This window comes from Dromaius novaehollandiae, chromosome 10 (genome assembly GCF_036370855.1).
Source record: "Dromaius novaehollandiae isolate bDroNov1 chromosome 10, bDroNov1.hap1, whole genome shotgun sequence".
NCBI lineage: Eukaryota > Metazoa > Chordata > Aves > Casuariiformes > Dromaiidae > Dromaius > Dromaius novaehollandiae.
Genome location: NC_088107.1, coordinates 19,526,781 through 19,551,995, shown reverse-complemented (window position 1 = coordinate 19,551,995; position 25,215 = coordinate 19,526,781). Strand labels below are relative to the sequence as shown.

The 25,215-nt window shown below is 36.4% G+C and overlaps 1 protein-coding gene across 4 annotated transcripts in view; it reads left to right on the top strand.

The window, feature by feature from the left end:
• Positions 1-25,215, top strand: part of ICE2 (interactor of little elongation complex ELL subunit 2) — a 39,081-nt gene that overhangs the window by 7,465 nt on the left and 6,401 nt on the right. For 3 of the 4 annotated variants that reach the window (XR_010390799.1, XR_003261237.2, XR_003261239.2), the window contains 11 exons: positions 220-336; positions 1,743-1,902; positions 3,911-4,095; positions 4,567-5,518; positions 7,835-8,013; positions 9,875-10,004; positions 14,348-14,432; positions 14,535-14,585; positions 15,693-15,951; positions 18,360-18,560; positions 24,630-24,778. Coding sequence is in view for 1 of the 4 variants with exons in the window: in XM_026113448.2 (XP_025969233.2) it covers positions 220-336; positions 1,743-1,902; positions 3,911-4,095; positions 4,567-5,518; positions 7,835-8,013; positions 9,875-10,004; positions 14,348-14,432; positions 14,535-14,585; positions 15,693-15,951; positions 18,360-18,530 (2,289 nt within the window). In the remaining 3 variants the exon portion in view is untranslated. Of the gene's footprint in view, positions 1-219; positions 337-1,742; positions 1,903-3,910; positions 4,096-4,566; positions 5,519-7,834; positions 8,014-9,874; positions 10,005-14,347; positions 14,433-14,534; positions 14,586-15,692; positions 15,952-18,359; positions 20,952-24,629; positions 24,779-25,215 lie in introns of those variants that run through there. The other variant, XM_026113448.2, reaches the window with a different exon arrangement.

Here is a 25,215-nt window from a genome sequence, read left to right as displayed (position 1 = left end):
GAGTAAAATTAGTTAAAGTATTTGGCAATAAGGCTGTAAATCTGTTACGTTACATGTTTACAACAAAAAAGATTACATTAACCTATTTTTTAGACTATAACATCAACTTTATAATGCGCCTACCTAGTTCTTTGTATTTTTCATTGTAAAAAGTGGAATTTTGGGGTCAGTATGATTCCAGTTGAAAGTATTTTCTGGTTCTGCTTTATTTCGTTCAAGGGTACAGCAAAACGTGGTGAAACACAATTCCCTGCCATGCCTGTTCAGCTACCTGTAGATTATAAAACTGTTGCATCTATTATAACTCCGGAAAAAAAGGCTTCTATTATGCACAGTGTGAGTAACCCTTTTTGTTGTCATTATCATGGCATATATTGTAGAGAGGAGTGTGTGGGGTGTTTTTTTTCTTTTGTTGTGGCAATGCTAAGTTTTTTGGTGTTTTTTTAAATTTTTATTTAATTTGTCATACATAAAAATCATACTGTCATCTTCAAAAATTGGAATATCACTGAATTTTTGAGCCAGTGTCTCTAGATGGGACTTCCTCAGTGTTCTCAATGAAACGTTAGAGAGGTCTTTTAATTAGAACAGACTGTGAAATCGAGATAAATTGTTTATCATAATATTGTTCCTTTTAAATTTTGCTTTAAAGCAAAGGCCAAAGCTGGCCTGCGTGTGTGTATATATACACATACATATATATGCACATCCAGGTAAAAGTTTCTGTTTAAGAAAGAAGTCCTAGTGATAGTAACTCCTTATGTTAGCTTACCCTGGGAATTTTCTTGCTAAACAGCATAGACTCCATTTCTGACTTGAATAATTTCTAGGTTCTATTCCATTTTATTGTTAAATATCCAGTGTTGCTGTCTGTGTTCTTCCACAGAGAAGATGATATCTATTAGTTTTCTCGTTCCATAGAGCTTGTTTGTTGCCTACTAATTTAAGGAGTTTGTTCATATGTCAGAAACCAGCCTTTAAACAGAGAGACTGACTGGAAAGGAGGTTTTTGCTTACAAAAGTAGCAGAGGTGCAAGAAGGGACTGATGCATCACAAGAGGTGTTAAAGCTATAAGCAAAGAATATTACTGATGTTGTGTGAGGTAGCAGAATAAAAAACATAGCTAGGTTTTTTTTTTTTCTTAATTTTCTGTCATGATCCGAAGTGCTCCTGGGCTTCCGTTTTCTTCTCAGTCCTTGTCCAGCCACCTCTGCTCATGGAAACCTGTACACATCATTTTGAATACTCTTATAATTTCAATTCTGAATTTGTATTTTTCATGTTTTTGTATCTGTTTTAAGATTCCTGATAGGTAATCTATATTTAAAGAGTTGTTCAGTTTTAACCACACTTCAATTGTTAGGCCTCTTTTTAGTGTTACTGCTTAACCTGTTAGAAGATCTGTAATATGTGTGAGTGAATCTCCTTCCCCCACTCCCACTGTAATGCAGTCCTGTGTTCCTCTATCCTCCATATTCCTGTTCAGCCCAGTAATTCAAATTAGTAGGAATGAACTGAAAGATAAAATATGCTGCAAGGTAGATGGAGACAAAAACCTTCAGGGGGACTTTTTGCCTTTTCTTTTGATTCTAGACCCTGGCAGAATGGTATTTGGGCATTTGTAGGTTTGGGACTTTTTAATTCATGTTTTCTTTTATGAATTTAAATTTATATATGGGAGGTTATAAGTGTCTTTTTCTTAAAAACCTTCAAAAAAAATCTCTTTTTTTTTCTTTTTTAGGATATTAGTTCAGATTCAAATGCAGAAAAACTTGCTTTGAAATACTGTCCTCAAGTTGTTTTAAGTAATCAATCATTATTTGCTTTACTGAATAATCATGGACTAAACTACAAGGAACAGTGGGAAATTCCAGTTTGTATTAAAATGATCCCTGTTGTAGGTATAGTATGCTTTTGTGTTATTGAAATTGTATTTTTGTCCATGAAGTCCTTTATGTATTCTCATAATCCCTTTCAGTTGACTGAAGAGCCCAACTCAAACAGCAAAAACTGCTGAGAGAAGGTAGGAGATAGTCTGGTTTAGCTTGTACAACAATAAAATAGTTTAATATTGTTTTTATTTAGGAAGAAAAAGAAGCTAAGGTAAATGAAAATCCTAGTTGCAGTGTAACTTCAGATTCTCATGCTTTTAGAAGAAGCAGCCCTCTAGAATGCAGCTGTCGGAAAACAATTTCTCTTAATTACTTCCATATTCTTTAATCTTGATCAAATGAAGTAATAAAATTTCACTAATTTAGTTCACACATCTTAAAGGACAAAAAACTGAAGTTACGTTTTTCAGCATTAATCTAGTAAAGAGTCAGAGAACTTTGTTATTTAAAGAAGAATGTTTAATTGCAGTTATCCTAACTTTAAAAAAAAAAAAAGTTAAATGTTAAATGGTTAAATGTTAAAAATGTTAATAGAACATTAAAAAATCCATTGCTGTAGTTTGTGCTCAATCCTCAATGAGGAAAACTGATAGCAAAGTCATTTCATAGTTTTCTACGCATTGTTCTACCTTGTTACTGAAAACAGTAACAACCTCTAGAGGTATTGCCTCTACCATTGCATTTAGACACGCAGCTATTTTCTGCTGGGGGGGGGGGGGGGGGGGGGGGAGGGCAGGGAGAGGAGTCAGTTAAATGCGCTTTTGCTTTTTAAAACTGTAAGCTCTACTCCTTGGAAAGAAAAAATCGTGTGAAGCTGTTAAAGTTATAAGATGAACTGATTTCAATAAGCTAAAGAGAAAAATTCTGAAGTTTTATGAAAAAAGAATTGATGAAGTAATGAAGTAGCAAAAGTTTTCTGCAACTAAAGGACCAGTTGGACCGTGGAAGGTTGGTGGAGGATGCTGCTCCCAATTGCAGCAAAAATATATTTTGAATAAACTGAATAACTCATATGAATATTATATTTTTGTCAAGCACCTTGTCAGGAATTGTAATAAAGATTTCTTCTCCCATTTCCCCTTTATTTTCAATTGTAAGATTTGCAGATAGCAAACTACTGGATAAGCTGGGAAACACCTGCAGGTCTTAAAATTTTTCATTTTCCTACGTGAAATAAAATGAGCTTATCTGTAATGGTGAGCCTGATTCCTTTCATGTCAGCTTGGTAGTTGTTAAACCTAACTTATATATCCCAAGTTACTATCTAAATGGCATCCAGAGTACGTTAGCACTATATGGTGTTTCTTAAAGGGTTTTTCCTCTCCTTCTTTTCACTCTCCCCTGTAACCAACCTCTTGCATAGATTTCTTTTCTACTTTTTTTTTTTTTTAATGAAATAGAGTTATTATGGGCCTCATGTTCACAGTGTGCCACTGATTTTTGTATAAACTTGTCCAGGGTATCTCTGTTATTTCTGGATGAATTTATTAATGATTCATGTGTAAGTGTATGAAGGTGTAAACAATACACAGTGGGGCAGCAGAGCCTAAAGAAGAAATGCAAACTACAGACATCTCTTTCAGGCAATAAGATTTAGAAATAAACAAAACCCCCAAAATAAACTCATGGATCTGAGGCTTAGTGCATGCAAAGAAAGAAGAAAATACTTTTTTTTTTTTTTTTTAACTGAATACACTTGATATGGTAATGAAATACAAGGAATGTTGAATCCTAACTTATCTTAAATTTTCTATTTGGAACTGCATTTAAAATGTGATTGTCTGTTAATCCATTCTGTTCTGCTGTTGCAGGATCATAATAATTCACGCTGTAGCTAGATATATTTTTACCTTCTGTAGTTAATGAGAGGATAGTTTTTTTTATTTCTTCTAGCATAAGTATGGAATGGATTTGAATGTAATTGGAATTTGAAAGAGTAGTTTATTATTTAAATTATACAATGATTTTTTTCCTCTTTCATGTAATATTAACTCTATCTCTTTCCATTCTTTAAAAGATAGCAAACCAGCTAAAGTGATTTATGTTGACTCACCTCTCCTGAAAAAGGAAATGACAATAAGAGAGAGGAACCAAATCTTCCATGAAATTCCAATGGACTTCCTAGCAACTAAAAAGTCTTATGTATCAATTTCTAATATATTGATGGACAAACCAGCTGAGGAGAATAATTTTCAGTGGGAGGTATGTAGCTTCACCTCTTCTTTAAAACAAACAAACAAAAAACCGCTAGATTTACAGTCCTTGAGCTACGTATTCTGTGACTGTAAAAGAGTATTTAGGTTTCTCCCTGATAGCTTTTCTACTTCTGAGTTGCAGACTCTATTTCTTAAAAAGTCTATCTAGTTTCTTGAAATGCTTCTACATTATCTTCATCTCAGCTTTAATGTTTACATCATTAAAATATATTTCAACTGGTTTATTTAGGTGGAAAAGGCTTTACAAACTTCATTTCTATTTTGAAAGACCTTTTAACTCATAGGGTTTAAGATATTCCACTTTAAATGCTGTCTGGTTTGTTCATTCATTTTCCAATTACTTCCCCTGTCCGTCAACAGTCCAAATGTGGATAGTAGAATATTTTTTGTGTGTTTCAAATTTAACTTTTATTTGTGGTTAATATGTTCTGTTGCCCCCTCCCCTCCCTGTGTTAAGATACCTTCTGACACCTACCAGTGCAGGAAGGTTCCCGTTCCAGATGACCTAGGGATGGATTTTGATGATGATGTTACAGAACTAGAAACTTTTGGAGCAGCAGTCAAACTCTCAAAGACTTCTAAAACAGAAAATACTTTTCCTAGAGTTGGTAACACTGGTCCAGTTTTGTCACGTGAGCTGAAAATGGACAAAAAATTGACATCTACCGTGAACAATGGAGGTGAAGAGGGAAGAAATACAGTTTCTGAGCAAGGATTTTCAGCCAGCAAAGTACAGCTTCCATCATTTGGCATTCTCTGCTCCAACCTTGAAGAAAATTCATCTCATAAAAGCTTTCATTCAGAGGAGGTAGAATTGAACAAAGCACAGCACGTCATGGCAAAGGAAGCATCAGAAAATGAAATGAAATTAAATACTTTATCTAATGCTGTTGCTTTCAAGGAGGAGTCTGAGGCTGCACAAAAAAATAAGAGTTGTGCTTCTTTGTGCAGTAGTGACACTGATGAAGATCGTTTGATAATTGATACAGAATGTAAAAATATTGATTATTGCAAATCTGCTGTACCAAATACTATTTCCAGTACCTCAGCAGAGACTTCCAAATCACCTTCCTCCATCTGCATTCCATCAGAAGGCATGGCTGATTCCTCAGATAACATGGATCAGGGGAAAAATGCTTCCAGAAAGCCTACAAAAAGGTTGTCTAAAGAATTTGATCCAGTTGGACAGATTTTGAAAATGCAAACTGAACTCCTCAAGTCACCTTCCCGAAAAGCTCACGAGCAGACACCAGTGAGCTGTGACAATTCTAACTCTGCATCAGCCCCTGTGCCTCAGTCTCCAAAATCATCGGTGATCTCCAACACGGAAACTGCACCAGGCCCTGCCTCAGATCCCAGCAGCTCGTCTAGAAATACCTGGACGTGGCTTTTCCAGGGACCTCCAAAGAGTAAGTAACGTTGTTTGTTGGGCGAGGAGTAGAATTTTTAATTTTTCTGTAAAATTTAAGAAAAACTCGTTTTAATTCTCTCCCCTGGAAAACAGCCTAATAGTACCTCGTCTATGTTTGTTTAGAGATGTGACTTAGATTTTTTTTCTTTTTTTAATAATACCTTTTCTATGTGAGAAATACTGTTCTGCATGTGTAAGAGAACATGTTTGTAGCTCTTTGTCCACAGAGTCGTACGTGAAATATTACCTTATTTTACTACGGAGAAATGAAAGGTTGTTATTTGGAAGGATTTTGAGCAAGGACAAGTACCTGTGGATGGGGGAAAAAAAGGAGAGTCTGGGAGCTCTAGGAGTTATGTACTATAATTTTTGCTCTATTAAAGTAAATATGTTATGACTATTTCAACAAAAAAAAAAATATGTACTTTAACAGTGCTCCTGAGTAGCTAGTGCCTAAGACAAATGAGAGTCAGTCTGTTAGCGTTCTGTTTAAAGCAAAATAGAGAAAAAGTCATTTGATACTAAAGATTCTCTTTTCTCAAGCTTTTAATTCAAGTCAGTCTCTGTTTTCTGGTGGAAAACATGTTTCACTGGGATTTTCTGACCAGCTATCCATTCAGTCACCTAGGAATTAATCTCTCTGTAATAGAAATAATTGAAGTTTGGGTTTTTCTGATTTAAGAAAAAGATGGCCGCTCTACAGGCTTTTTAAACAGTACATCATTTTTATCTAAGGTATAGTGTAAGCCTTGACTGTATCCCTGCTGTGGTGTGAGAACTAGTTGCAAACATGGGAGAGAAACCCAGGTGTGGGGGCTGGCGAGGAGCCCCTGGCTGCTCCAGAGGAGCAGGAATGGGATTGTGGGGGGCTCCTGGAGGCATTCCTGCATCCTGGCAAAGGCACAAGCTTGTCTTTCTGTTTCCTCCTCTGCTGATGGTTTTTAGGGGCACAGAGCAGGGAAACCTGTCTGATCTGGTGGTTATGCATGGTTAGGTCATCTGGGAGAGGACGGGAGAGAATGATCCTTTAAATTAGTTTATTTGTGTTGTGGTGGCTGGGGTAAAGGAGAGGAAAGTGTAGGGAAATGTGCTGTTAGCAGAGACGGAAATGTAAAAGATGATTGTAAAAATTTCATTTAATACAACTTACTCTGTTTCGGCTGAAATTGTCTTATCTTTATCTACCTTTATGTTGATTTTAATTTAATTTTAACAGTCATTAAAATACACTAGTTTCTTCCCCCCTCTCAATTTGAGGGATTGAGCTGTGATATTCTCCTCCTTTTAGAAAGACAGAGTATGGAATTCAGGTGTTTGACAATTGATAATGGTATTTTTTGATAGAAGTAGTGAAACCAGTATTGCTGAGAAACTGAAGTATAACCGTGTGAAAGAACAGTAAGCATAAATTGTTCAACAGAGTGAAAGTTTTATAGCAAGCTAATAAAAAAGGCATATCTTTTTGTCAGAAAGCCAGAATTAAGTTAAAAATCTTATTAATAAAAAATTTTCAGTCATTTGGATGATGATCTCTCATACGGGGTGTATATATATTTATTCAAAGATGTTCATAAGCTCTGAGGTTTCATGTTAAATGTACTTAATTTTATTCATAGCACTACAGCAGTATTTATTTGTAGTTGTAGTTCTGGCATACATTTCCACATACCTGCAGGACAAAAAAACAGAATAAGATAAATTATCAATACAAAATGTTAAATAGGTTGGTGTGTATTCATTATATATTTTTAAAATGTTTCATTAAAGTATGTCTGTAGAATGCAGAGATGTTTGTTTACCGACCTGAAAGCTTCATTTTGAGGTCTAGAGTGAAGATTTTTCCTTTGAATACACTGGTATCGAAGTCAAAGCAACTTAAGCAGCTCAGCTCTGCATTCCAAGCTGAATTAACTATTAAATGGATGGCAGCTCTCAGAAGACGTTCGTTGTAAATAGAATTTTTGTTTCCTTTCTGCTGACCGTAACCTCATTGTGACTTAAACTCCAGCCTTTGAACTCTGTACAGGCATGGAGTCCTACAGCTCCGTTTACACAAGAAATATAATGATTAAGATAAAATATTTGGGAATATTTAAAAATATATCCTTATAATGGACATTTTTAATTTATTTCGAAATACATAAAACAAGTGACCTCTTGTGCGTAATTGGATAGGGTTTTCCCCCCTTCCAAACCCTTATCAAACAAAAATTTTTTAAAAGAAATTCTAGCTACTTCAAGAGGGAAAAAAAGCTAGTTAGTTTTATGGTGAAGACTACAAATTTTATTTTTCTGTCTTATGCATTTTCTATAGGAAAGCTGCCGAATGAACTTGAGATGCTTGTTGAAGACCCTTCAGAGTATACAGCACCTCAGGATGGCAACCTCGTATATAAGCTATTCAGTTTGGATGATCTGTTGTTACTTGTACGCTGCGATGTGCAAAAAGTAAAGACAAGGCCACGATCCCATAAAAAGAAAACAGCCCAAAAGGTACAGATCTTGCTGTCAGCCTATATTTATCTATCTGTCTATTTATTCTTTTATTTTTAACTGCTGTGCTTAACTGGAACTTGTTCCTTTAACAAATTGTCATTATTTAAGGTGTACTGAGTGTATCTGGAATTAAAAAGGGGGCATAATGCTTTTCCAGTCCTTCATACCATTTGTATTATCCCTCAGATAATTAATACATTTGAATTGTAATTCTTCAATGTACATCATCTCAAGTAAATATTTGCTGCAGGAAGGGAGGCAAGAATAGCTTGAGATTTCTTTAGCCCCACTTGATTAGAACAGATAAGCAAGTGTGATTCCGCATTCCTTACAACGACCACATTACAATAATAAGCATGGGTAATTATACTAATGCTAATTTGAACTATTCTTAAAACTTAATACAGTAATTAGGTTTGCAGCCTAAGGCTTTGAGATTCTTCATGATTGTAAATACTTCAAAGCAGAACTGAACCTTGGTATTATACCTAGTTAAGCAGAGGGGTATAGGATAGAGTGAACTGCAGAGGATACATTTCAAAGAGGATAATAGCACCCCTTCATTCTGCTTAAGGAGGCTGTATGGAATACATCCTCGCAAATTGTTTGTCTTAAGGAATAAAAAGCTTTAAATGAAATTGAGATATTCCTCACTGCGTCTGGAGAAGGAGAGTTTATTCTGGAATCCCGAATAATTCATTTATTTTGTCAGGAGTTCTCTGAATGATTTGACAAATTTGGTTTGGTATCACCTTCCCCCTGAAATATCGGATTTGTGGTAGGCATGCATATGCTTTGTGAGGTGTTTCTGCTCTATTAAAATAGAAATATAGCTTTGTAACTCTGTTTGCTAAGACTTCCTGCTCTGAACTTTATTTTGAAGAAATACCGTCACTTTAATAGTGATCCATTGCTTATAAATGCCTGTGAATAGCTACTTAGTTTGTTTTGTAAATCACATTCCTATGTTGCTTTTCAATATTGCTAATTTCTTTGTCTTTCTCAGCACTGATGGGGGAGGTAATGTTAAAACCCCTATTTGCTAAGATAATACCTCTAGTGGTGTTAGTTGTAAGACTTTAATATTTGCATACCACTTCAAACTTTTAAAGTGCTATGCAAAAGTAAAACAATAACCGTTCTTTTTTACTAGTGGATGAGGACCTGTAGAGGTGTGAGAGAAATCCTGTTTGCGTTTTGTCGTCTCCACTGGCCTGTGCTTTTATGGACAGTCAGAAACTGAGCACTGTGGTTTATTTTTAAAAATACCTGCTTGAAAGTTAAATTCTAAACTTTCAATGAGAAGAGTCTTAAGTTTTTGTCTGTTAGTGTTAACACACAAATGTTAGGTTCTGATTTCGAACAAGATTCCAGATATGAAGTTCTGTTTTGAAATTCTGATGTAGAGCATAAATGACAGGATGCCATTGAAGTAATAAGTAACTCAGAAATATATTACCTGTTTTTTTCTAAAATACCTGAAGAGGGCAGTAGAGTATAGAAATGTGAACTTCAAAATAATGTATTCTCATGGAGAAATTGCTTTAGCTTTGAAATTTTATTATATGTAAAAGTTTGCTCAGGCGCACATATATATATGTATGTATCTATACACACACACGTATACACACATACAGTTTTTGCTATTTCATCTTCCCTTATATAGAGTCTGTGTAGTCTTAAATTCATCTTAGAGATTTCATATAAAGTGATCCATTATACGTGATCTGTGAAAACTCTGTGCTGCTTGAGCTGTAGTGGAAGATCATGGTGATTATGAATTAAAAAATGTAATTCCATTGCGGTATTTATTTGTGGACATTGAACGGTCATTTCACTTGTATTTTCACTTTTGTAGCCTATTCCACTATTCCTGTTGCCAAAACTAGAATATCAAGGCTATTACGGTGTTGAAGCTCTTACAGAAAGTGAAGTATGTCGACTGTGGACAGAAAGCATGTTGCATTCTGAATGCGCATTTTATATTGGTAAGTTTGTGTCAATTTTTGTTTAAGCAATATGTATGTATGAATACTCATAGAATAACAGAAGAGAAAGATGTTTATTACAGGTGTATTCCATGTGTCCTCCTTATTTCTTCTAGTTTTCTAAACTTGTTTTTCACTTTTCTCTTAAGTTAGTATTGTGTCTAAGATTGCTTCTGGGCATCAGTGACGCTATTTCATGCTAAAGTATCTAGTAGCAGTTATTTTCAAGAACTGCATTTATTTGCTTTTCAAAGACAAATGTATCTGTAAGCCTGAATTTAGTTCTTTTGAAGTTAGCTATCTTTAGGATTTTAAGTGTCTTTGATTTTGATAGCTGTAATATTCCACAGGAGCTCTGAGCACAGGATGGTCTTAAATAATAACACATTTTCCAGATTCTCCAGTTTCCATATGCTATTTTGTCCAGAAACAAAACACAAACCAATATTTGTACTTTCCTGCTCCATGAAATACCATTTTCTAATATGTGGTATGACTTGAAACATCCCTGTCAAAGAGATGGCCTTAGTTGCCTCTGTCCTGTATCATGCAGCAGATGGAAACAAGAGAGAATGAAACAGAATCTATGAATGGGAAGTAGATTGCATTCAGTAGGAATGAAGCAGGAAAGTACAAATATTGGGTGAAAGAGATGACAGCTGTAAATCAGAGCATAGAAAATAAAAAGTCAGTAAAGCAGGGATAAAAAGCATGGAAATATTAACAGAAAGGTATCTTACTGTACATGCTGTTTTGTCCAGAAACAAAACACAAACCAAGCACGCTAACTGTATATGGAGAATTTCACTAACAAATTTCCATTAAAATTACTATATTGATGTTTGTACAATGACTTTTTAAAAAGTCCAGAACTACAAAAGCTTAAATCTATGAGTACACATGTTCTGTTTACATAGCAAAGAAATTAAAATCATACATACAGAGAATGTGGCCAGATTATTTTGAGAGACTTTTTTTAAATACCTGTTTGATACCAATAATCTGGTAATTTCCAAGATTTTTAAAAGCCAAAATTTGCAACAGTTAAAGTGGTTAGTGAAAATGCATTTAAACATATATTTGGCACTTGGTACAGAGTGAGGGCAATACTGTTTGTGCAGTAGATGAATGTTCTATAGTTGGGACTGTCTCACTTTCCTGTTGTAGAAAGATTTGTCTTGTTTTTGTGGTTGTTATGGCAGCAGTTGTGGCCTGTGGTTGCCTAACCTTTCCAGTTATGCGCTGAATTGCCGTTTTTACTCTTCAAAGTATTTTCTCTTATTTCTTAGCAGCTCACATCAAAATACTCTTTTAGAAATGCTGACTTATTTCTATTCTAATTTTTACTTAGTTTGTCTAGCTTAAAAATAGAAGGTTTAGGTGAAATCTGGTAGGTTTGGAACACTAGTTTTGTTGATTGCATCTATCTTTGTGTTTAGTGCCCAAATTTAAAGCATGAAAGTATAAATGTAACTTAAGAGTAAAGTTTGCTGCCCCCCCCCCCCCCCAAAATCTTTGCAGGGTTAAAATAATTATGCACACAGTTTTGCAATCGTATATTAATATACTCTATTTAAGCAATACATTTATATGGAAGGAATAAAGTTTTAGAACGGGTAGAAGAAGGGCTGAATTTCACTGCAGCTTAGTATCTCTTCTAGAAAACCTTGCTGATTATTAGCATTTGCAGAGTCATAAGCAGTGTGGGGAAATAGGGAAACTGTAGAGAGAGGGCTAATCTGCTTAAAAAGTAACGAACTACAAGAATGCAGTTCTAGCTAATCTTCCATCAGCAGCAGGATACTTAACATACGGCTTGAGTGCAGAAGCTTGAGGGCAGCTCATCCAGCCACCACCCCTTTTATAGAGGCTCTCAGGAGTAGAGGAGAAAGCAGGCTGTGGGCGGGCAGGAGTTGCTCTGGCGTTAACAGTCACCGCCGTCACTTCTTGTGGTATAGAGGTTCCCCTGTCTCCCGGAGTGTGCGGATACGTCCTAGCCATGAAATGGTGCAGAGCCCCAGGCGGGCGGGCTTCTCCGAGTTGCCTTCCGCTGGACTCTCTGTTCTCGTGCCGTGCTTGGGGCAGAAACGTCAACGAGACTGAGAAAGTCTGGTTATTCCTGTGACAACTGTCAGCTCTTGAACACACTTTTTCCTGCAGCAAACCCTGAGGTGCATACGAGTTTTCCTTTATGTACTCCTGGGAAGCACAGGATTACTGTAGCTTCTTGCTGTCCTGCACGGTAAATCAGCACTCCTGGCATGTGGGGCGGGCCTCCTCCTATCACTATTGCAAAGTGTCTGTTACAGGTATGGAGGAGGACTCTCGGCATGTAACCAGCAGGTTACTGGCAGAATACATGGTTTATTTAAGTAGACAAATTGGGGACTGGTGATTTTTGGTAGCACTGTGTGGTTTCTAGTAGAAATAGATTTAAAAAAAGTGTATATAAATGTTCTTCCACAAAACTGATCATTTATCACAATCTTTTTTGGAAGACTGTTGGCATATCATATTTTAGGATTCTCTGTGCTATCCTTGAGAAATGTTACAAGGTAGCTGTGAAATTCTGCCTTTCAGTTTATGTTTCTGCGTAGCTTTGAAAAATATGTTGTTGTTAGTGTCTGTTTAGTTAGACAGGTCTTTGCAACAGAGAGCCTTTTCCTGAAGCGCAGCTGACAATTCCCTGATGATGAGAATATCCGTATGTATTACAGACAAAATAGGGTGAATGTCTCATTCTTTAGTTTGTGTTTTTCAACTCATTACTCTGATACCTGAAAGTAAAAAGGCTACTGCCATTGTGCTTTTGGTGTAAGCAGAAAGACAGATTTGTGCTAGTCATCCTCTTAGAGCATGCTATAATTTAAATTATTTTGAGTGAAATACTGTATCCTATAATAAAATAAATGTTTAAATCAGTAACAGTAGAGCAATAGACTTTCTTAAATTTACCCCATAGTATGAGTGTGAAGGTATGGAACAATGATGTCAAAACTGTGATCTTACCACTAATAATGCAGTACCTTGACAACTTACGTTGTTGCTCAGACTGCTCTGAGACTACGCGGGTTGTAAGGGAAGCCTTTTAAAGTTTTGAGAGTGTAGTAATCATCGCTGTTAAATTGCTTGGGAGTTCTTTGATCTTGAAAGCACCTCAAATCCTGATCATAATCTCTTGCATTGCCAAGTAGGAGTGGGTGGAAAGCTCTTTGGACCTTGGTCTGTGCCCCGTAATTGTCCCGCGTCCTCTTTCGGCGCTGCACAGATGTGTGTGGCCGAGGGAAGAATCTCAGAGCTCAGCCCAGTGACTCAGCAGCGCTGCCAGCTCACAAGATGAGAACGAAAACGGATGTGTAACTGTGGCCTCCTTCCTCAATGGCAAAGTGTGCTATTACAGTGAATTTGTGATTTTCATGTTCTCAAAGAATGAATTGATAGCATGCACAAAAGCAGAGAGATTATCATGAAACAAACTTAAGAGTGCTCTCCTTCTGTTGCTAGTAAAGCATGTTGCTCAGGTGCTGCTTTGAGGCCCCTTACTGCTCAAGTATGAAGTCCTGCATCTGCAGAGGAAATAAACTCTGTGCCTCGTTTCCAAAAGAAGGCAATTGTACTTAGGTAGTAAATAAAGTTGTGATATGCTTTGATTTAAAATGGAACGCTTTACCCCAACCATTATTTCTTTATTTGCTTTAACGGCCTAAGTGAAACCTATTGCAAAAAAACCCCTTACTTTCACCTGAGTAGAATAATATTGGCTTTTAAATAAAGAATATTTAAAAAGTGGTTGGAAAGAAGTGCTTACTGTATGTGTAACTTACTGAATGCCAAGTGTTTTCTATCAGTCGCTTAATGAATACAAGATACAAAAATGCGAAATAGATTTGAGTAGAATTTGAAGTAGAATTCACAGAATTTTCCTGCTATGCTATCTGAGTTTAGAAATGGAGAAGATTTTTTTTTATTTGAGAAGAGGCTGACAGGGAATGGAGAGCACAAACAGATTTTTTTTTTTAAATGACTTCGAATTTTTTTTTCCTAAAGGCAGCAATGCCAAATGTTAAACCTAGCCACTTAGTCTTGCACAAAATACTGATATTAACAAGAGTAACAAATATACAGTGCCTAAAAGAAGCTAGTCATCCTGATAAATAAAGCAACTACATGTCAGTTATTGTGCACCATTTGTAAATACTTTTCACTGTACTAAGCTGTAAATGAGCAAAATTTTTATTTCTTTAAATTGCATTAGGTCTACAAATATTAAATGATGCTCTTAGTATTTATTTGTAGTATTTATTTCTCTTTTTTAATGTATTAATTGATTATTTTTTCCCCAGGACATATTGATGCTTTTACATCAAAGCTTATTATGCTAGAAAAGATTTCTCCAGAAATTTTAAGAGAAAAACTTGGATTGATTAAGTGAGTATTTTTCAATACCTTTTTTAACAATGAATTTGAGACTGTAACAAGTCTTGCAAGTTACTACTTTTGTAATATTTGTAATTTTTTTTCTATTTATAGGCCTGCCAATTCATTAAATATACTTCATCACATCTTGAAGAAAGTGTCTGAGTAAGTGCTCCATTATTGTTCATTGTGTCTATTTGCAACATTACCCAGGTGATCCTTTGTCTTCTGTGGAATGGTTGTCTACTCTGATTATTGTTTCTTTGGGTACCCTAAAAGTTTTACAGATTCTTTCAAATCTAGTGTAGCATAATGCAGTAGCGTGTAAAAATGCACGTAGGGTTACTGGTTTTGAATAAAAGATGCAAAAGAAAAAGAACTTGATTTTTATGAACAACTTCCTCGAGAGATGTCGTGACTTGACACTCCAGAACTGATTAAATGATTCAAGGAGTGAGTTGTACTATCACATACGGAGGCTGACATTTAAAACTTGTCTTTTTGTTGTTTAAAAGTCTCTTGCTTAGTATGTAGCAATGATACTGACTTTTTTGTTTCTGTTCCCTTCTGCTTAGACTACAGCAGACTTTTTTTTTTAATACATAAAGTTGCAGCCTTTCTTTTGCTGCTTCATTTTCTTTATTTATTTAGCTGCTTTCAGGCTGCAAGTAGCCTTGTCATGTCACCTTGCATGTATAATTTTTTGTGAAGCATGTTTCTTTCACTGTATGTGGAGCCTGTTATTTTGCATTACATTTTCTTGTGCTTTTTAATGTCGGTAGCTTTGATTTGTGACTAAGATTTTTGATATGGGGAATTGGTTGAAATTTATGTTTCTGAAAACCTGCCTCATGTTGTATGGATTAAAGCACTTCTCTTCTTTGTGTTGATATGCATATATGCATTATGTGTCCTCAGGCATTTATTAGATAAAAAATTATATGTTTTGCTGCATATGGGTAGCTTTCAGGGCATGTTTAAATGTTTTGTTGAACTGGAGCACAAATAATCAGTGATGGCAAACCATACATTGATAAATTAGTACGTTGTAAATACATTATAAATACATAAATTAGTATGTATTTATCAATACACTTCATGCATTTTTGTCTGTAGTCTTTTTATGAAACGGGGACTGATGTGTAAATATATAAAGATGTTTTCTTTGCCATTAAGAAATTAATACTTGTCCTGATCAAATGGTCAGATGAAACAAAACAAAACAATTTAAAGAGTATTTTAAGTCTTAAATTTTGATCTGTACTGCTTCAGTTTGCAGGAGGGCTCTTATTTATTGACGCATGCTGCGGGAGATTCATCAGTTGCAATCTATAAGAGTTCCCTTGACAAGGCGACCAGAGCATCCTATAACTTGCATAAGGCTCACTGCGATCTGCCTGCTGTACCTGCCAGCCTGTCAGTCCCCTGGGTACCTCTGGATCCCAGCCTCCCTTTACCCTATCACATGAGCCATGGAAGAGTCCCATGCACCTTTCCACCTGCACCCCAAGAGGCCGTGCGGAAACAGAAGGTCAGTATCATGCTTGGTGGAAGATCAGGTTAATTATTTTGAAATAATCTAGTTCAGTCCATTGGATATAGCTGCTGTACTCGTCTGTCACCTTTGGGGGTAAGAGAGACCCTTTAGAGTACTGGGTCCACTGCAGGAAGAGGAAGGCCTTTTTCCTGAAACTCATTTCAAGTAGGATTTCTCTCACCTAGACGTAAATGTTTCCAATATGGAAAAGAACATTTAAGCTTGTTAGGCTGGACTCTATTTATTTTAACAGAGAGAAAAGGTGTGTTTTATAGAGATCCATATCCACGCCAGGATAGGCCTCTTAAGTAGATTAGATGTCTCATGCTGCAGAGTATTCATTTTCTCTCTAATGACTACAGAAGGAGTCTAGATGATTAGCTCAAAGGTAGACAGGTAGAAATTAGGTAAGCTGAATCTTACCTTCACTGTCCATTCCATGAGTAACTATATTGAGCTATCACTCCAGTTCTCTAGTGTACATGATGCATTTTTTTTAGAAATACAGTTTTTCCCCATTTGGTGGCAAAATTCTTTCAAAATGAAGTTTTGCATCTTAAATTTATGTGGACTAATAATACTTTTGGACAGCAAAAGAATGTGGTGAATGCATTTATTAAAAGCTGTGTATTATATGGGTTTGCAGTACAGCTGCACAGAGACATACTTACATTTACAAGAATTTTCTCCTAGTTTTGTCTCTATGATAGTATCTTTTGTTCATTTACCTTTTCCTCAAACAATTTCAGGAAGGACCTGTTAGCGTGGTTTTCTGTTTGTCAGTCCTAACTTCGCCCCTTTTCCCCCTTTCTTACCCCCAAATCTCAAAATCTTGAACTTACTGGGCTGTTTCAGCCAAAACTGACACGTCTTGGAGGCCTCAAAGACATTGAAATCTAAATAGTTTCGTGAAAATAAGTAGCTAGGTAGAGGAGAGGGTGCTGCTCTGAGAAGGGCTGCAATGAGCACTGAACCATAGTACTTTTATCAGAGAAGCCATGCAGGAGAGAGGTGGTGAGCAAATCAGCCCCAAGAAAAAAAACTGTCCGAGCTTTTGCATTATTAGGTGTGGGATAATCGTATAACAAGACAGAAAGCCAGAGGGAAGTACTCTTTAATGAAAATTGATACCTGATTTCAGCAGGTAGTGGAGTATCTTGGGTCCAGCCTTGTTTGTCACTTTATGTAAAGCTCATTTAGGAATAACAAAGATTCTCTGCAACAAAAATAGGCTTTTTTTTTTTTTTTGGCCCTCTAAAGTATGTTAATTGCCATTAATCTCCTGTCTCTGCGCTCAACTCTTCTGCTCTTGAGGAAACTTTCACTGCAGTTCAGATGGCTTCCCTGACATACAGAAACTTACATTCTCATTGCTATGCTGTTCCCTATACAGTAAAATGATAGTAACAATTTATACATGATACTGTTGAAATAAGAGCAATATGTTACTTTGTATCTAGAGGTATGGGAGTACTTTAATTTAGGAAAATACAGTTTTTGTGTCTCAGGTATAAACATACAGTTGTGCTTGGCCATTTTGCGCCTTTTTACGGAAAATGAAGAACCTCACGGAGCATGTGTATTCTGCATTTCTTCACAAGAGCAGTTTAAAGAAGCGCATCATTTTAAATGTTTGAACATGAGCTTCATTCCAGACCTCATTAGGTTAAGTGAGCGTTCATATATCCTAAATCACTAAGATCTGTTTTTTCTTGTTGGGTGTGGGGTTTTTTGCTTTTGTTTTTGTTTTTTTTTTTAACTGCATAAAACTTAGTATGAGAAGCAAGATTAATTGTCTGCATCTAAAGAAACTTTTGATAGAATTTCTGTAGAAAAAATTTTAGGATCCCAGCCTGTTTTGTAATTGAGGCTGGTTAATAGATGATGCATATCATGCTTTGGAAATTTCTCTAAGGTCACACTCTTAGCTCTAATGTTTTGAACAGGTAGTATGACACTTTTAAAGTAAGAAAATTTTCAAGCATTATTTTTTTTCTTCAGTGTAGATTTCTTGATTTGTGTAAAACCTGCATGCTAACTGCCTCATTTAGTGGACTATGAAATGCTTTTTAGGCCTGGTCGTATGTTTTGGCCACATCCTGACTTTGTATGAGGGCACAATTGAGGTGCACATCAGTTCCTACTTCCCTTGTGCAGTTCAGTTTCTGCCAGAAGGAAATCCAGGCATGTGGGCAAGAAAGGAGCAGGAGTGGTCAGATCCCTGGGGTGACAGGAAGACCAAGTGTGCCTGTCCGACAGTCCAGACATAGCCTCTGAGTCTGGCTTGATCGACAAGAACTAGAAGGCAGTTTTCTGAAGGCAGTTTTGTGTATTTATGCTTAATACAGATGTAAGATTTTTAATTCCAGGTCTCTCTTTATTCTCTACCAACATGTGTCTAGATGACTGGGGCAAAAGCACAACTGGACACACCCAGTGAGGGAAGGCCAGTAGCTATGGAAACAAAAGGCAATCCAGCTAAGCCTGTTAGAAATGAAGGTGTGGCTGCAAAGAAACCGAAGAAGAATTACTGCAAACAAAGACTGAAGATGAAAAAATGGAAAATGAAATAAAGGAAGTAGGAATAGCCAAACCTTACTGAGGTAAATATGGACTGGAGAAGGACAAGACAAAACCAAAAAAATCTGGGAATTTCTTGCAGCATCAAAGGAGCCAGAACAGCCTGGCAGAGGAGAGAGCTACACAACCATGTTTAGGAAGACTGAAACATTCTACAAACCTTTAACCCTTTCTTACCTTGGTAGATGCATTTCAAGTGCAAATCTCTAATTTAGCTGTAGGGGGAAAAAGGCAAGTGTCTGCAGCTGAGATTAGGGGACAATAGTACCTTCTATAGGTCTCATTCATAGAAAAACTGCAGCTTGAAGAATAAAGCAGTGGTAGACAGCAATATCTGATATCACTACAATAAGAAAAAACACCTTTTCAGCTTTCTTAATTTTTCTTCCAGAGTTACTACAGATTTGCATTCTGATATATTTTTAAATGACATTTTGCTTCATAGGTAATGTACATAAAGTGAACAACTTGGATTTAATTAGTTAATCATTTTAACAGAATGTTCTACTTTTTTTTTTTTTTAAAGGAAGTCATATTACTTATAAAAAGGTATTTATTTTTAGGATGATGTAGCAAATGAGGTTTGGGGCACAAAAGCCGTGCATGTTTGAAAAGTATGTGCCATAAATTTTTACTAGGAAACTTAGGGATACAGCAAAGTATGAAACAGTTTAAAATTGTTTTTATACTTTGCAAAAACAATTTCCAAAAATTGTTTGGATTCTGGCATATCTTCAAAACTGAGTATTGCAGATATTATTATTTACTGTATTACTGAATAACTAGAGCCTAAATCTCATATAAGACTGCATAGCAATAGTGCTTACTTAAATATTTAAGTTTGCCTGAAGGAACAAATGATAGAGTCGAGACCTTAGTCATAATTCCAAAAACCCAATCTGCCTATGCTGTGTTTCAGCAGTTCACTTGAAATTTGGAGTCAAACTGACAGAATGAAGTTAGGAGAAGAGAATACTTAGCTCCTGCAAAAGGCCAAGCAGTGTGATGGCACATTGCTTCCTAGTGAATAACAGTTGTGTAGAAGAATTAAAATTTTTATGAATGTACTGACAGAGTGCATCATAATCTGTAACGCATTTGTAGCTAACAGGAATTGCTTGTTAAGGAAGAGTTCTGTGCCCTGTAGCTGTTTTACAGTACATACTTTCAGTGTTAAATAGTAAATTTCAACAGAAACAGTATTTGAAATTGAGGCTGCAAAATTACTTTCTCTATCATAGGTTTTGTTTTGTGTTTTCTGGATTTCTGCCTGTAACTTCCTTCAAGAGTATTGTTTTTAGAAGAGCTCTTGTATTCTTGAAAGCTTCAAGAATGAGCCCAATAAATTCTTTCCCGTTTTCCGTTGTAAACCACACAACCGGTTTTAAATCTGAACCAGTTTTGGTTTGGACGATATTCTGGTGAGCTGTTCATATGCATGCTTAAACTGCTAACATGAAAATCAAGGGCCTTAACAAAGACTTTCTTCCAAGTCTTTTATTTGGACTAAATAAAGTATTAAGTGCACACATCTGATCAGAGTTCTTCTGCTCCTCTGGTCTTGACATGATGCATTTTAGTATTATGGAAATATAAATAAAATATTTGTTTACTGGGTTATATGTTTTATAAAATTCTGAAGACAAGTTCTTTAAGTAGGCTTAAACAATGAATTACATTAAAAACTGCTCTCTGTGAAATAGAAAACACTTCCCGATTCTTTTTTTTCCTCTCCCCACTGTTAGATCCATTTATAGTATTATTCACTCTGTTAATTTTTTAGCCTCCGCTTCTTTTAGTTGTGGAGATATGTTAACAATGGGCTGGATTAGCTTAGAGCTGTTTGTAAATTGTAAGTATTCCTGATGAAAAGTCCTAAATCCATTTGGTGAGCTCCCATAATAGGAATATTTTAGCTGTGAGTCATTTCTGCCAAATAACTGTGTGTGGGGATTCAAAGCAGAGTTTTCAGTGTGTGGAGATATAAAAACTGTAGCCAGACAAGTATGGAGTTCAGTCTCTAGATGTAGTTTCACGTGTTAGAAATGTATGTGCTATTTGCTCTTATATCTAGGTGCCTGAAAGACTTATTTCTATCTTTTAACAGTATAATAATGACATTAAAACTATATCCTATTATTTATTCAGGATAGGGAATCTGGGGTTTGTATACAATACATGAGGCAGGTTTTTCATTTGTTGTTATGTTTTGATTTGTTCTCCTTTGGATTATCTGTGACTGTCATAATGTGCTGTAGGGTGGATTAGCTGTTTCAAATCCTCTGGTTTTGTTCATATGTCACGTTTTTTTGAATCTGTCATTAGGTTTGTGGAATACATGCTACTGAGAACTGTGGATTGTTCATTTTGTCATGGCTATACAGCACTGACATTCAAGAAATTTGTACACAAGTTGTTTTTTTGTGGGTGTTTTGTGGGGTTTTTGTTTGTTTTTTTTTTTTAAGCTAGGTATGGCATAAGAAGCTTTCTAATGCACGAGAGGAGATTGCTGTTCTCCCTGACTTTGAAGATGCCAAAATGGATCTTGGGGATGTTGCCCAAGAAGAGTGGTTCGAAACATTGGCACCAGACAATGTTGCTTGGGTCACTGTTAGTTGTAACAGCAGAGGGGTTTCTGTCTTAGCATGCTTGTGGATGCATTCCAGATCTGCATGGGCAAGAAAAGTAACCAGTTTGCTTCTGCTAAGGGCTGGTACCTCCTCCTAGCTCAGACTGCAGCCTTTCCCTGTGTCTGAACAGCAGTAGCAACAGGGGGGAGATACTTCTTCGTATAATTTGTTTTCATAGTCTGCCAAATCCTGGTGTAAGGTTTTATCGCACAAGGTTCTGCAGGATGAGCAGTGCAAGTTCTAATGCCATATGAAGAGCAAAACTTGCCCTTTTAGGTAGGAGCCTGATACAGCATGAAGGCAATATGCCCTTGATAATCTTTCTGCTGCATATTCCCGTTCCACAAAATACTGACTTGCTTTTCAACATCCTGTAAGTGGTGAAATAAAAATGGAGGATTATGAGGCATCATAGAGTAAAATCTATTGCGAGTTTGTTACTTTGCCTAAAAAGCAGCTTTGTGATTCAATGTGGTGTCTGTATTGAAAATCAAATTGTATAATTATTTTCTCTAATAACAGCATCGGCAAAATCCCACTCAGTGAAATGGTTCTGAAGCAGAATGTGTTATTAAATGCTGATGGCCCCTCATCAGTTTGAGTCAGCTGTTGAACCAAAGTATACTCCATCTGTATTTGCATCTAAGAGGAGTTTGGAAAGAGAGGAGGGGGGAGAAGGAGTAACATGCTTATATCAAACACTGTTTGAACTTTGAAAGAGCCTTATTCTGAGTTCATAAATTCATAATCCTGTTAAAGACTGTACAATAGAAGTCTCTGAAATAATATTACTGTTCTAGTTTTAGAAAATTTTGCACAAAATTATTATAACTAGCCCAAGAAAAGTACAAATTGTGATTACTGAACATCTGTATATTTTTGGTTTCAAATTTAGGTTTTCATTTCATTAATTCAGACCAGTCTGTTTAGAGAAATGGCAAAACAAAACAATTCATAGAAAGATTTCAGTAAAAGCAGAAAATTTACTGGATACCAGTTGCTGAGTCACCAGTTCTATATAGATTTTTTCCATGGTGACGGTTATCTGGAGGAAGGAATACAGAAAAGCTGATTCTGTTATGATACCACCAAAAAATAAATTCCTCAAGGTAGCCCAGGTGATAAAGCTGTGCAAAGCCAGGAAATACAGCTGAAGAAGAGTAAGTGTCTTGCTTTCCGGGTAGCTGTTGCTCTGCAGTTAACCAGTACTAATGTTCTCTGTGGTCTTAATCCATTGAAACTGGGAAGAGATTTTCACAGTTCCCACAGTCCTGTTCTGTAACTTCAGTCTTCAGCTTTGGGATGGATTGTGTACGTTTATGTTGCTATTTATGTGGCTCATTTATGTTTAAATGTAATTACTGCTTTTTGAGAATCTGTAATATAAGAATATCCTTTACATAAGTATTTGGATTATGTGGTTAGATGTTGCTTTTCCAGTCTAAGAACCCTTCTAGGTGTATTTTTTCCTGATTAGTTTTTTTCTCTTTATCTAGATTTATCTGGATATGAAGGGGGAAGTGCATGCTCCCCTGTCTCCAAGTTGGAAGTCCTAACTGCTGTAGAATTGATCAGACTGGTTTCAAAATGATCTCTGTGTGCAGTTATCTGTTAGATTTTTCAGAGCAGATGTTTGTAGTCCAGTGTTAATGTAAGGGAAGCAGAACAACTGTTGCAATCGGGGTATCTAATAAAGTGAAGAACAGGGGTGTGCTTCCACCCTAGCACCTTTCTTAAACGCTGTGACTACTGGATTCTATAGATGTTTAAAATAGTGTATGTTCAGCTTTGCTTCAGAGCTGAGTTTCAGAAATGTCATTTGATTTGCAGTCTTTTCAAGGACTGTCTCAAAGCTCTGTACGTTTCATTTTGGACAAGTGGAATTTATCCTTGCTGAAGTGTAAGGAAACAAGAAACGGCCACATTGTTATCAAGCTTATTGCTTGAAATAGAGCAATAGATGAGATATTTGTCCTTTTGATTGTTTTGGGAAGGATCTCATGGTTAGCTAAAAGCTTCAGCTTGTCTTCTCTGCAATTCTATACAATGATTTCATAAAAGTCTGGGTTGGAAGAGATCTCTGGGGATCATCTGGTCCAACCTTAGATGAGATTATTCATAGCCTTGTCAAGCCAAATCCTGAACATTACAATGTTTAATTGTTCTCATGCTATAGATGTTTTTTTGGTTATATCTGGAAGGAATTTTGGCAGAAGCAACTTGTGCTCATTGCCTTTCGCGTATCACTGCATGTCCTTGTGAAGAGTACATCCGTTTTTTCTCGGTAACTGTCTCCCTGGGGAATTGGAAGCCTCCCTCCCCCCATCTCTTCTTTAGGCTGAGCAAACCCAGTTACTTCGACCTTCATTTGTCAAGGCTCTAACCCCCAGGCATTTTTGTCATCCTCAGCTGGACTCTCTTCAGCTTTTCATGCCTCTCTCGAACAAAACTGGACGCAGCATTCCAGGTATTGCCCAAACAGCACCAAGCAGAGTGGAATAATCCCGTCCCTTGATCTGTTGGCTGTTCCTGCTGATGCAGCCCAGGGCATGGTTTTCCTTCATTGCTGCAAGGGTGCACTGCTGGCTTATGTTCAGCTTGGTGCCCCCAAGGACCCCAGGTCCTTTTCAGCAGAGCTACACCCCAGCCTGTGCCGCTGCTTGGGATTATTTCATCCTGAGTGTAGGACTTCATCTTTGTTAAATCTCATGCAATTCTTGTTGGCCAAACTTGCCGCCTCACAAGGTCTTTCTGAATAGCGGCTCTTCCTTCTGCTGTATCTACCTCTCCTCACAGTTTGGTGTCATCTGCAAACTTGGCAAAGGTTGATTTAATCCTGTTATCCAGATAGTTTATAAAGATACTGAATAGTATTGGACCCAGTATTGGCGCCTGAGGAACTCCACTCCTGACTAGCTGCTAGTTCAACTTTGAGCCATTAACCGTATCGTTAAAAATGGAAGGAACCTGCTTAGAATATAAGTTTTTTCATGCTGTATGAGATCACTGATATTAAATCTAGTTCCTCTATTCACTGGTGTTTGTTAGGGGATTAAACTGATAGTATTGTATAATGTATAGGCAATTTGAAGTTAGTTTTGGAGGACTGGAAGGGGAATTCTTACCTGGCATTTAAGGTTATTGGTTGACATAAATCCAAAAGCATGAAACTTTTTCAGTTCCTTATCTTAGCGTGAATAACTGCAGTGACGTACGTATTGCTTGTGAAATCTAACTTCCTTTCGTTATTTCTGCAGTAATAACTGGTTTTTGAATTTTATTTGTACTATGTATTAATGGATCACTTATGAACAGCTTTCATTCCTATGTGTGCCTGCCTAAACCACCTCACCTTTTCTTTTTGACTGCAAAACATTCTAGGGCTGCAATAAACATTGTTTATTTAAAAAAAAAAAGTTAGGAAAATATTTATTATGTTTTTTTCACTGTCTTGTAATGTAGCCTAGCAGCTGGAAGTCAGAGAAGAATTGGTACTATGTGACAAAACACCTACTCCTGTGTTGGCATGTGGGAGCTACCAGCTAACAGCAAGTGACTCTATCAGCCCCATGCAGTGAAGTTTAATAGCAAACACTGAACCATTTGAAGAGGTACTTCTTTTGTTTCTTATTTGCTTTGCCCTGTATTTTAAATTGCAGCTAGTCTCCAAAAGAAGATAAAAATCAGTACAGACTTGGTCTTTCCAAATGTTTAATGCTGGCCTCCATTTAAGTTGCCTGTAGTTCTAATAGCAGAATAAATTAGAGCATTTTTAAATCTCTCCCCTATCTAAGCTTGACTGGGTATATAACTTTCTCAAATAGTTAAAACTATTGAGTTATAACTATGCATAACTAAGCTCCCTCTTTCTTAAACTAAGTACAGCATTTCCTAAAAGGAAGGGCACAGTCCTTTCTAGAAGTGCTGCATTGCTTCATGTATCTTCAAATTTTCTATGCTAAAAGCATGTTTGCTGGGGTTTTTTAGTTGCTTTTAAACTATATTTATCTGCAGAGATTCTCAAATTTTGTTAACAAGTTCAAATTCC